At 40.2% G+C, this 13,327-nt stretch overlaps 1 protein-coding gene across 2 annotated transcripts in view; it reads right to left on the reverse strand.

Annotated features, from left to right (window-relative positions):
- Positions 1-660: 660 nt before the first annotated feature.
- The window catches only part of LOC121863731, a 36,548-nt gene continuing 23,881 nt past the window's right edge, over positions 661-13,327 (reverse strand). For both annotated transcript variants that reach the window (XM_042362480.1, XM_042362482.1), the window contains exons 3-9: positions 12,671-12,920; positions 9,852-9,944; positions 9,567-9,626; positions 9,120-9,253; positions 8,569-8,695; positions 7,739-7,872; positions 661-829 (exon numbers count right to left, since the gene is read on the reverse strand). In XM_042362480.1, coding sequence (XP_042218414.1) covers positions 672-829; positions 7,739-7,872; positions 8,569-8,695; positions 9,120-9,253; positions 9,567-9,626; positions 9,852-9,944; positions 12,671-12,920 — 956 coding nt within the window. In that variant the 3' untranslated portion in view covers positions 661-671. The remainder of the gene's footprint in view (positions 830-7,738; positions 7,873-8,568; positions 8,696-9,119; positions 9,254-9,566; positions 9,627-9,851; positions 9,945-12,670; positions 12,921-13,327) is intronic.

Genomic DNA, 13,327 nt, shown 5'->3' on the forward strand with positions numbered 1-13,327 from the left:
TCTTATCTCTTTAACCTCAATCCTCGCTGTGACGAGTGTGGGGATATCTATTGCTCTAAACTAGTTGGGAAAATAGGACATTTCCTTGCTGCCCGAGGGTGTTGTCTTGCTTGATATTCCATAACTGGATGATTTTTTTTTACCGAATGTTGCATAATTGTTAGGGTAATACCCCGGTAATTAGCTAAGGTTATAAGATTATATTACTAAAACATCTCAACAAAAACTAGCTGGTTAATAATAATTTTATCACAGTCTAGTGTCCTAAATAATGTGGAACATAAAATTGACCTGTAACAGTAAGTGGGTGACATACTGACGCTCCTTGACACAAGACTGATTGATCAGATGATCTTAAAACCTTGTTCATGACCTTGTACTTTGACACACTACTGAGTTAATAGGCTACACATAGTTATAGAAATGTTATACAGCATACTGTACAAGGTGTGCTTTCTAGATGCAGACTTAAAAAATTACCAGCTGATACCATATTTCACACCAAGATTTATATTAATTCTAAAAATTAAAATTTCGAGAAATATGAAATACTGTAAGTGATTAGTATTGAATATTTAGGAAAACACAGTCCTATTATTTTTAGTTCAGTAATTATAATTTTATGCACCACTTTTCATTGTCGTTTTATATGTGAACATTAGTGCTCAAGTCTAACGAAGACTTACATACCTGGCTGCTGTGATGCCGTTAGAGTTGAGTAAGGTGATGAGGTGCCAGGCGGTGTTGAGGAGCCAGTGAGCGCCCACGATGAGGTACACCCAACCACCCCACGCGGTATCCACCATGCTGTACCCTATCACCCGGGACCCTGTCGTACGTCAATACAGTAAAGTTTTGTCCCTTTTACTTTCGGAACTCAACCTAGTTTTTTTTTATCCCAACCAGTTTTAATCAAATTTATCCCCAACTCAGCTAATCTAACCTACTCTTACATTATCCTAACCAAACCTGCCTAGCGTTGAAATAACCCCCCTTTTTTTTACGGGGATTAGCCCACCCAGGCACAGGTCACAGACCCACATTGGGGCCTGGGGGGCGAAAATGTAATAATATTAATAATAATAATAATAATAATAATAATAATAATAATAATAATAATAATAATAATAATAATAATTCATAGTAAATGAAATTTATAATAAAATAAAAACAAAATTGAAAATAAAATAATAATAATAATAATAATAATAATAATAATACTAAAGAACCACAAAGAAATGATAAAAGAGATCAAAAGTGAGAAACAATATCCAGTTTGTATGTTGTGTTGTCAATAGTAAGAGAAACAATTGAGACCCTGCAATTGTGTGTAAATGAGGCAGAAAGTCAGATCAGCAACCTGGGACTTGGTCACAATTTTCGTGATGCCACATGACAGCAGCAGGGTCTACCATTAGACAACACATTATGCTTCCAATATTTTCCCTGGCGGTAGTACCGTAGTGGATTTCTCCCCTACAAACGCTGTTTGTCGCTGAGTAGCCGACCCCGCGAATCCCCAGTGTATGCCTCGTGGTCTGGGTAAACCAGCGCCGCCATACATCACGGAGGTCAACTACTAAGCCACGCCTACCCCCGCTATTTAAGACCTGACCTCGTGGTGCCCTCCCTCTTCTTCTAGCTACAGCCGCAGCAAGCTACACCACCTCCTCCGCCGCTGCCTGGCGGCCCTCGCTCCCGCCGGCGAGCATGGCGACCCACAAGCTGGTCCTCCTCTGAGCACCCTCACCAACCAGCTCTCTCTACATCACACTTGTAACCACGCTGCCACTTGCCAGCACCAAGCTGCATTGTACATCCAATACAACATGTATACAGAGAGCACATTGTGAGTTTCCTTCCTCCATCCCATCCTGAGTGTGAACCCAAACTACTCATAACCCCGCAAATGGTGACCCCCGGAGATTCGCACTCACACAGGATGGAGGAGAAACCGATCACGCTCCCAGTCTTCAAGCAATATGGAAGACTGGCTTATCCACCCAGAAGCAGCTCTCATCGGCTCTACAGCTACTGTCTCTACACCGCAGGTTAGACACCCTAGAGCAGCTCTGCGACTCTAAGCAGACAGCCGCTCCTCTTCCTGCCCCAAGCACCACGTCCTACCGACCCCAGCACACCCGTCCTGCCTCAGACGCCGCCCCCGGCCCAGCAGTACCCCCTGCCGCTCCTCCTGATGCAGCCCCTGCTCCCGACGCGGCCCATGCGCCTGAGTGTGGACCCACACACCCCTCTTTTCTCCCTCAGGTACTCCCTGCTACTTTCCTGCACCCTGCTGCTGTCGTGGACCCAGCTGCTGTCACGAGCCCTCATCCGCTTCTGCTGACGCAGTCCCTGCTCCTGACCCAGGCCCACACACCCCAGCAGGAGCATCTGATGACTCTGTACCTGCCGTGAGGGAAGCACAACATTCATCGTCTCCACACACCCTTTTTCTCCCTCTCTACTCCCACAGATATTGTGTATCTAGACAGTTGTCTCCTCTAGCGGCCGGCTCATCCATGCCCTCGCCGTTATTGCTCACATGTGGCATGCATTGCCCGTTCTGCCTCACATGTGCCATGCACCCCTGCAGACAACAAGTCTCCTACACCGCCTGGAGGGAAGGAGGGAGTATTGTAGTGGATTTCTCCCCTACAAATGCTGTTTGTCGCTGAGTAGCCGACCCCGCGAATTCCCCAGTGTGTGCCTCGTGGTCTGGGTCAACCAGCGCCGCCATATATCACGGAGGTCAACTACTAAGCCACGCCTACTCCCGCTATTTAAGACCTGACCTCGTGGTGCCCTCCCTCTTCTTCTAGCTACAGCCGCAGCAAGCTACACCTCCTCCTCCGCCGCTGCCTGGCGGCCCTCGCTCCCGCCGGTGAGCATGGCGACCCACAAGCTGTCCTCTGAGCATCCTCACCAACCAGCTCTCTCTACATCACGCTTGTAACCACGCTGCCACTTCCTAGCACCAAGCTGCATTGTACATCCAATACAACATGTATACAGAGCACATTGTGAGTTTCCTTCCTCCATCCCATCCTGAGTTTGAACCAAACCACCCATAACCCCACAGTACCTACTTGTTTGGTAGCTGCCTACTACCTACTACCATACTCTCTGTATGATCAAATTTAACATAACTTGAGTTAAACCTTATACTGTATTACGTGGTCAAACCAATTCATCTAATGTTACCGTCAGTTTTGGGGAAAAGTCAAGGTTATTGAAAATTGGAGTTGATTTCTGAGTTGCAGAAAACATTGATTTGTTTACGTGCACAAGTGTTCGCCACGGGAAATTTTACGAAATTTACATTGTCGACAGGACAACTTTAACGACATTAACACAGACGTCTTTTGTGTGGTATTACAAACACCTATGGCTAGACAGACACCTCACGAAATTGAACTATAAATAGCTACGAATTTTCAATGTTAAGATACAAGAACCATCTAGATATTGAGAAAACGTGAGGATGTATTCCATGTATCTGTATGTTAGATGTACATAGATTATACCTAAAGTATGAATATTCAACAAATGCAGTAGATATACAGTGTGTAGTAGGCAGCTATCAAACAGGTACTAGCCCCTGGGAAGTTATATGGCATATGGCACCACAAAAATTGTGACTAAGTCCCAGGTTGCTGATCTGACTTTCTGCCTCATTTACACACAACTGCAGAGTTTCAATTGTTTCTCTTACTATGACGACACAACATACTGTACATATATCATTTCCCACTTGTTTTTTTATTTATTTTTTATTTGTGGCTCTTTATTATTATTATTATTATTATTATTATTATTATTATTATTATTATTATTATTATTATTATTATTAATTTTTATAAGTATTATTAATATTTTCTTTTAATATAATTGTTATTTATTTTCATTAATTTTATTATTATTATTATTATTATTATTATTATTATTATTATTATTATTATTATTATTATTATTATTATTATTATTATTTTCGACCCCAGGCCTTGATGTGGATCATTATAAAATGACCTTTGCCCGGGTGAGCTAGTGCCCGTAAAAAAGATGCACAGCTGGGTATTGGAACACGTCATATAGGGTTATGATCCGTATGTAAACAGTGTAGCTGGTGCACAATACAGTGTTAAAGCAGTGAAAACAGTGAGTTTCGGTGCAAATATAGATATTTCTTAAAATTAGGTGACTACTGTATAACTGAAAGTAAATCATGGAATTGCACCAAGAAAAAATAACTATATAGTAATAACCACGTTACTGATATGCAAGGAAGAGTGTGCCGTGTTTGGGTGCAACAGTGCCTTAGAGTAGTCTTAATTAACGTGAAAAATGCAGTGATATGTGAACAACATCGTAGTGGATAGAAAGTTCGAAATTAAAATATAATTTATTGGGTTGTGATCCCGCCAAACATTTCCAGGATCTGAAACCAAGTGCCATACCTGATAAAACTACCAGTTATCAGTAGTTCAAGGATTTCTAATGCTGAAATACGCAATGCTGAGAATAGTCTTCTAAAAAATAAAGGTTGGTATGATTCTGTATTAGATAACATATTTAAAAACAAAATAAAGGTTTTGGCTGCAACCTTAGGCAGATATTTACAAGTGCGGCTGAAGTGTTTCTTGGAATGTTTTTTTTTTTAATAAAAGAGTTGTGTTGTTTTGGTAGAAACATGAAGATCATGTTCTTTACCATAACCTATTATGCCTTCTAACCAAACCTAGCTTGCCATTAATCCCTAGGCACCAAACCTAACCTTCCTTAGATGGCACTTTAAATAATTGAAGTATCTTAATAGATAACAGAATTGAAGGTAAATTTTCATTCCTTTGCCACTAAATGTAATCGAAGATGAAACTTTTTCCTATGGTTTTTGATGTTATGAACGAATTTGACCTTCATTTCTGGCGCAAATTAATAGTTTCTGAGATAAGCCTCCTCTCATCTCAGAATCTAAAGATTTGCTATAAAAGTCAAGGTAAAAGGCGTTTAAAACACATAAAAAACCATCGCAAAAACAGTTTTGATTCTAACCTAACCTAATCGACCAATACTGACAATCTCACCTAACCTATCTTAACCGGGGGCTCCACAGTCGTTCCATATTCTGGGTGTACCGCCACATACGATTACACATAATAAAATGTTAAATATCTCGCTTATACGTAATTTGCGCCAGAAATGCCATTGAAGAAAAGTGTCGTAGAATTGAAAAAAACACTGATTCAACTAAAAATTCCCGAGATTCGTTTAGTGGCTACAAGTGAAATAATGTCGAATTATAATGCTTAGAATGAAAAAGCTGACTTTCAGAGAATGTATTTTAATACAGACAGTTCCTGCCTTGCGAAAGGATTTTGTCCTTGAAGCCAAGTGGGTTTAAAGTTAGAGTTAGATGAGGATGCATGCTCTTTCTAACACTATATATCTAAGTAGTAGTGAAGGAATTGAAGTGGATGGTAAAGTAATATAAAATATTCGATATGCACATGATACTGCTCTTATTACAGATACTGAAGAAACACTAAAAAAAAAGGCAAACAATTTAGAGGAAACAGGTGTAAAATATGGACTTAGAATGACTACTGTAAAGATAGAAGTAATGGTGATTTCCAAAGAGAAAGTAAACCCTAAAATAAAAATTATGTTAGACAACAGGAACTTAAACAGGTAGAATTTTATTTTTATTTTGGAAAACAATATAAACTGTGATGGTAAAGTGGAAAATAAATTAAGAGAATAATAGCTCAAGCAAAAATGCATTTAATAATCATTGAGATTTGTTAAAAGGGGCAAAAAGTTTTAGTGTGGCATCACGTCCTTTCAGAAGACTTAACAGTTAACGCATCGCTTACTTTAGCTGCTTATACTCTAACTATTATGATTATTATTTTTATAAATATTAATACAATACTACTACTACTACAGTACTACTTCTATTAATAGTAAAAACAATTAGACTTGGCACTTCCGTTACTTTTAACACATTATTACTGTAAAGAATTAAGGTAACGTTCTTCATGGCAGTAACCTATTCCTCATCTGTTACCGTTACCTTTGAAGACAAAATTTCTTAGCCTTTAAAATGATCTTGTAAGAAACCAAGACTTGTACTTGGTGCTTTAATATTTTTGACAGTTGAAGCACCTAAATAAAAAAACAGCAACAACAGCCTTACATGTCAGCATCAATCAAAATAATATGATCATTATTCTTTGGTAATGATAATCAGATATACATTTAAAAGTACCAGAGCATCAATCAAGCAATTAATCAGTCTCGGAATTATGAAGGACCGGTAGCTTACCTGTCTCCTTAGCTCGAATTGATGAGGATAATATTTATGATTTGCGTTATCATGGATTTGTGTTATCAGGGTGATAATGGTCCAGATTTTTGACGCCGCATCTCTTACGAAACACTTAAGTATTTGATAGTTTGTATAAAAAAGGGATGTCGAGAGCAGGGTACCGAATAAATGCCTGGATTTCTGATGCAAGATGTGTGGTGATTGGCAGGCTTTCTGCCTAACTCGTATAAAAAAGAGCTGGATTTGAATACTAATAGAATGCGACATGGTATAATATCCAAAGTTTGGATTCACAGAAATTTGCATGATAAATATCCTACGTAATTGGTGATATTAATTAAAATGTACAGTATTTACACGTTTCCCTCAAGATTACGCACATTAATAAAGGTACATTAATTTCGTCTCTTAAATGAACTTAACTGGTTAAGATATAAACTTCGGTTAATTCCAATGCTGCTTTTCGATACTATTTCACGTTGTAGCTTAAATTAAGTGAATTTTGACATCGTTTACTAGGATTGTACATCGTACGCAACCTTGAAAATCTGAACCCTCGACTTACGATGAGATCAAGATATATATATATATATATATATATATATATATATATATATATATATATATATATATATATATATATATATATATATATATATATATACAGTAAATAATAAATTATGACTATTTTGCATATAAAGTAATATAAAAACTAAACTTACCAAAGAAAATTATTACAAGACGGCTATAACTTTTTTACCCGAATTGGAAACGGGCATTGTTGTTATCGATTTTATTTATTTATTTATTTATTTTTATTTATTTTTTGTTTTGTTTTTAGGCCAAGCTGTTGTCGTTACTGCACAAGACAGTCACGGCATGGTTAAGGATGTCTTTAACGTACCAAATATTCCATGATCTTTCTCCCATTTATACCCAGGGGAACTTGCTGAACATACATGAAGACTTACCGGTAACTTACCATGAGACTTACCGATATTACCCCAAATAATTTTTTTTTTACGGGGATTAGCCCACCCGGGCACAGGTCACTGACCCACATCGGGGCCCGGGGGGCGAAAATGTAATAAGGATAATAATTCATAGTAAATAAACTTTATAATAAAAAGTAAAATAAAATATTAATGGTAATAATAATAATAATAACAACACTGTGATAATAATAATAAATAAAGAAATACAAGAATGAAAAAAAATAGTGAGAAACGCTGTATGAATGTTGCGTTGTCATGTAAGAGAAACAATTGAGACCCTACAATTGCCTTGAAAACTTACCGATAACACACTAGAAGACTTAACGATAATACCTATAAACATATACCGATACTAGATTGGAAAACATATCGATAATACACATGGAGCTGCCGATAAAGACACGTGACGACTTACCGATAAAGAAGAAGTGAGCGATGTACAGTATGAGCGTTGCAAACAGGTTCACCCTGCCTTGCCTAGAGCTGGCGTTCCTCTGGTTACGGAAGTGCTCTGGGTGTTGTAGACGCTGTAGCCGCTTCACTATTACTCTGTACAAGGAAGTAAGGGTGACCCATGACTTTTAGTATATACATAAGGAGAGGGGGCAAGAGGGCGTGTAAAAAAACTGTTTAACCAATGACGTCACGTTTGTTTACCATTCTGGGAGATCGTCGAAAATGAGGACCATAACAGTCAGTGTAATGATATATTTCATGTTGATAAATAACTCAAATATCGAACTTGAGAGTGTACTTATTATATATCCTACCGTGCATCAAAATAGGGTAACGCGCGTATCTCTCACAACTGCGTTTACGGTTCAGTCCACAGCCCAGAAAAAATGTGAAAAGGTTGTTTTCCAGTGTGAGTGTGTGACCCTACCAAACATTGCAGGTGGGTAGACTGGTTTTCTCCTTTAATGACACTGGACAATAAAGATTATAACAAAGAACAGACCAAGTCTGATAATTCGTGAATTGATAAAAAATGGTGACACTACACATCGACGGTCTACCATAATGCCTCATGATAAACAAACAATACGTCATCAAATCTGCCAATATTGTTTGGGATACGCTTATGCATCTACAATCCTTATGCATTCTCTATGTCTGCTTCTCTGTCTCTCAAAATTCAACCCTCTCTCATTCGTTCCTTTCTACCTTATCCTTTCCTCGCTCCTTTCCTCACCTTTCCGTTCGTCTCTCCCTCTCTTTCACTACCAGTGTCCCAGAGATACTCACATGTAGAAGGTGACACACTGGGCCATCTTAGACAGGAGGAATATCATCCTGAACACGGTCCAGAACTGTATGGGATTCTGAGGCTGTAACGAACACTGGGGGCCGCACCTCACCTGGTTCTGGGGGCCTGCGGGGAAGGTTTCCGTAGGTCAGATAAGGTTTGGTTAGGTTAGATTTGGTTTTGCACATGATAGACTAGGTTTGGCTTGGCTAGGTTAGTTTAGGTTTTGTTCTGAACACATTATGTTGGTTAGGCTTGGTTAAGGTGGGTTAGGTTAGATTAGTCTAAGTTTGGTTAGATTTGTAAATTTAAATTTTGGTTAGCCTTGGCTTCGCAACACTGAACTAAGTAAGCTAGCTTAGTTAGGGAGACGTTCAGTTTGGGAGGTGACGGTAGTGATAGAATTTCTTCATTAGAAAAGGTGTTCAATGGTGTAAGACTGCAGGTGTTCACTGAATTGGGCGCTAAGTTGAGATGGTGTTCAGACATTAAACATTCTCGATATACTTCAGTTTGTTTACTAATTACTGGGTGTGCGAATAAGACTTGCCATTGATGGTTTCGGACCAGTCAGTTGAGCGACCCCAGACGTCATCTCGCAGCAGCAGACAGAGTGTTGGTCCGTCTCCCAGGAACACTTCAAACAGCCGCAGGACGCCCACTGTCACCATCTCGTCCACGTATCTGTTGTAGTCAAGTCAGTTGTTTATCTCTCTCTGTATTTATTGTTCTCTTTTTCATCCAGCTTCCATTATCACCATCTCGTCTATTTTAAGGTTACAATGTCCTTCTCAACTACAGTACGGTACATTTTCTCTGTATTTTATGTCATTTAGTTTTAATATTTTACGCTGGCAGCTACGATTTTGCCTACCAATTTTTTCCGTTACCTCTTTTCTGTTGCATTTACTGTACGATGTATAAAATTATAGGATATTCAGGGTATTAAAGATTCACTTTCTCAAAATAATCTAAACACAGTCGCGAGTCAACCCACCTAATGCCGTCCTCCCAGTTGTCTTTCTCCCCCATGCCGAACCTCCACGCCCGTACAAACCTGTGGGTGAGGCACATGTGTGTGTAAGGTAACTGCAGCTTAAGTGGATACGGTACTGGTGTTCCAGCAGTTGTATAACAGGGTGGCAGAATTTCAACAATGTTATAGTTTAAGGAACCTGAAAGTGTCTGGTATGTTAAAGGGGAGGGGGGGGGGAGAAGCTGGTGTGAAGAGGGTAGTAAGTAAAGAGGTGAAGGGGGGACCTACCTGGTGGAGGGAATTTACCTGATGAGGGGGCTGAAGGGGAGGAAGACGATGTTGATGATCCACCCCAGGGAGCTGTCCTCACCATCCTCTTCCATCGCCTCGCGGTAGTGGCTGACACACACAGAAAACATTACCATTACATTCATCATAAACATACGTGGTGCCCGTGATAGAGGGAGGATTAATACGTTCAACAACTACGAAGACAAAATAGAAATCCTCGTTCTTCTTTTGTTTCTTCCTGATTGACTTTATCTCGATAAGAATAACTTTACACACACAAAGATTCATAAATGCACACATTTTAAGTAAACACGTAATTAGTATAATTTGCTGTGTTTTTTAATGGCAAATTAGTAGTACATTTATATCATTAATTCTTAAGTGGAAAAGAACCACCGGTGATGAAATATAATATAGTAAAGAAGGTAAATCGCACAGCGGCACATAACCATATAACATACATACATATATTCATACAAACATACATACATACAAATCGCTTTAGCTTGTTCTTGAGTCCACGACCTAAAGTCCCTGGTACAGGAGGTACTGTTCAGTATTGATAAAGACGTCCAATACGCAAGTTCACACGTCTATTACACAAGTCCAAACGCCTGCTATATAAGTCCAGAGGTCTATTAAGTGCAAACGCCTGCTACATAAGTCCAGAGGTCTATTAAGTCCAAACGCCTGCTACATAAGTCCAGAGGTCTATTAAGTCCAAACGGCTGCTACATAAGTCCAGAGATCTATTAAGTCCAAACGCCTGCTACATAAGTCCAGAGGTCTATTAAGTCCAAACGCCTGCTATATGTCATATTAAGCCAAACGTCCTGCAGATAAGTCCAGAGGTCTATTAAGTCCAAACGCCTGCTACATAAGTCCAGAGGTCTATTAAGTCAAACGCCTGCTACATAAGTCCAGGGTCTAAGTCAAACGCCTGCTACATAAGTCCAGAGGTCTATTAAGTCCAAACGCCCTGCTACATAAGTCCAGAGGTCTATCCAAACGCCTGCTACATAAGTCCTGGGGGTCTAAACCAAACGCCTGCTACATAAGTCAGAGGTCTATTAAGCCAAACGCCTGCTACATAAGTCCAGAGGTCTATTAAGTCAAACGCCTGCTACATAAGTCCTGAGGTCTATTAAGCCAAACGCCTGCTACATAAGTCCAGTGGTCTATTGTCCAACGCCTGCCACATAAGTCCAGAGGTCTATTAAACGCCTGCTACGCCAAAACGCCTGCTACATGAGTCCAGTGGTCTATTAAGTCCAAACGCCTGCTACATAAGTCCAGAGGTCTATTAAGTCAAACGCCTGCTACATAAGTCCAGAGGTCTATTAAGTCAAACGCCTGCTACATAAGTCCAGAGGTCTATTAAGTCCAAACGCCTGCTACATAAGTCCAGAGGTCTATTAAGTCAAACGCCTGCTACATAAGTCCAGAGGTCTATTAAGTCCTGACGTTAGCTATTTACTGATTAAGTTCCAGACTTCAGCTATACTAGTCCAGACTTCAGCTATACTAGTCCAGACTTCAGCTATACTAGTCCAGACTTCAGCTATACTAGTCCAGACTTCAGCTATACTAGTCCAGACTTCAGCTATACTCGTCCAGACTTCAGCTATACTAGTCCAGACTTCAGCTATGCTAGTCCAGACTTCGGCTATACTAGTTCAGACTTCAGCTATACTAGTCCAGACTTCAGCTATATTAGTGCAGACTTTAGTTATACTAGTCCAGACTTCAGCTATACTAGTCCAGACTTCAGCTATACTAGTCCAGACTTCAGCTATACTAGCTCAGACTTCTGCTATATTAGTGCAGACTTCAGTTATACTAGTTCAGACTTCAGCTATACTAGTCTAGGCGTCAGGTATACTAGTTCAGACTTCAGCTATACTAGTCCAGATTTCATCTATAATAGTCCATACGTCAGCTATACCAGTCAAGACTTCAGCTATACAAGTCCAGATTTCAGCTGTACTAGTCCAGACTTCAGCTATACTAGTCCAGACTTCAGCTATACTAGTTCAGACTTCAGCTATACTAGTCCAGACTTCAGCTATACTAGTCCAGACGTCAGCTATACTAGTCCAGACTTCAGCTATACTAGTCCAGACTTCAGCTATACTAGTCCAGACGTCAGCTATACTACTCCAGATGTCAGCTATACTAGTCCAGACGTCAGCTATACAAGTTCAGACTTCAGCTATACTAGTCCAGACTTCAGTTATACTAGTCCAGACGTCAGCTATACTAGTCCAGACGTCAGCTATAGTAGTCCAGACGTCAGCTATACTAGTTCAGACTTCAGCTATACTAGTCCAGACTTCAGTTATACTAGTCCAGACGTCAGCTATACTAGTCCAGACGTCAGTTATACCAGTCCAGACGTCAGCTATACTAGTCCAGACTTCAGCTATACTAGTTCAGTCTTCATCTAATAAGTCCAGACGTCAGCTATACTAGTCCAGACGTCAGCTCAGACGTCAGCTATACAAGTCCAGACGTCAGCTATACAAGTCAGACGTCCAGTCCAGACGTCAGCTATACTAGTCCAGACGTCAGCTATACAAGTTCAGACGTCAGCTATACCAGTCCAGACGTCAGCTATACTAGTCCAGACGTCAGCTATACAAGTTCAGACGTCAGCTATCAAGTCCAGACGTCAGCTATACTAGTCCAGACGTCAGCTATACCAGTGCAGACGTCAGCTATACAAGTCCAGAGGTCAGCTATACTAGTCCAGACGTCAGCTATACCAGTCCAGACGTCAGCTATACAAGTCCAGAGGTGTACTGTATAGTACAGGTGTAGAGGCCGGGACTCACTACTGAAGGTTCTTGAGGCCGGCCATAATGTGTGGGACGAGGAAGAAGAAGATGTAGAGGCCACAGTTGGGGGGTCGGTCGTCGCCCAGGCTGTACTTCTCCACGATGATGCTGATCTGGATGCCGTAGCCCAGCAGGTAGGAGATCGACACTATCGCCATCCACAAGCCCTCCAGCCATGTGTACTGGGGCGGCATCGATGTCTCTGTTGACGACGACGCGCGGGAAGGTTGCATAGCTCTGCCGTTACCTGTCCATACAAACACCTTTTATGTGGTTAGATGTGTGTGTGTGTGTGTGTGTGTTTACTGTATTAATTCATAGCCGAGACATATATTTACTGATAATCCCCTTCCGTTAAGTGTGGGGGCTAGTGGATTGTCCATTTCTCTCTGTTGATTTTTTTAGTTACACATAAACAACGCCAAGATACTTTCATTTAATTATTGTAAAGGTTGAAATTTGATTGTTAAGAACCATACATATACGGGTATTGTTTCTAGGGAACATCTCTGAAAAGTCAAAGTTGCGAAAAACTATAAAAAACTTGTGTCTTTTGGGGGATAACACTAAGACTAATACCATTAATAAAGGGAAGCGATTACCTGTCCCAACGTGGCGAAAACATTTCCCGAACTGAAACTAAATGTGAGAAAC

The sequence above is a fragment of the Homarus americanus genome, unplaced genomic scaffold, assembly GCF_018991925.1.
Source record: "Homarus americanus isolate GMGI-L3 unplaced genomic scaffold, GMGI_Hamer_2.0 scaffold48354, whole genome shotgun sequence".
Taxonomy (NCBI): Eukaryota; Metazoa; Arthropoda; class Malacostraca; order Decapoda; family Nephropidae; genus Homarus; species Homarus americanus.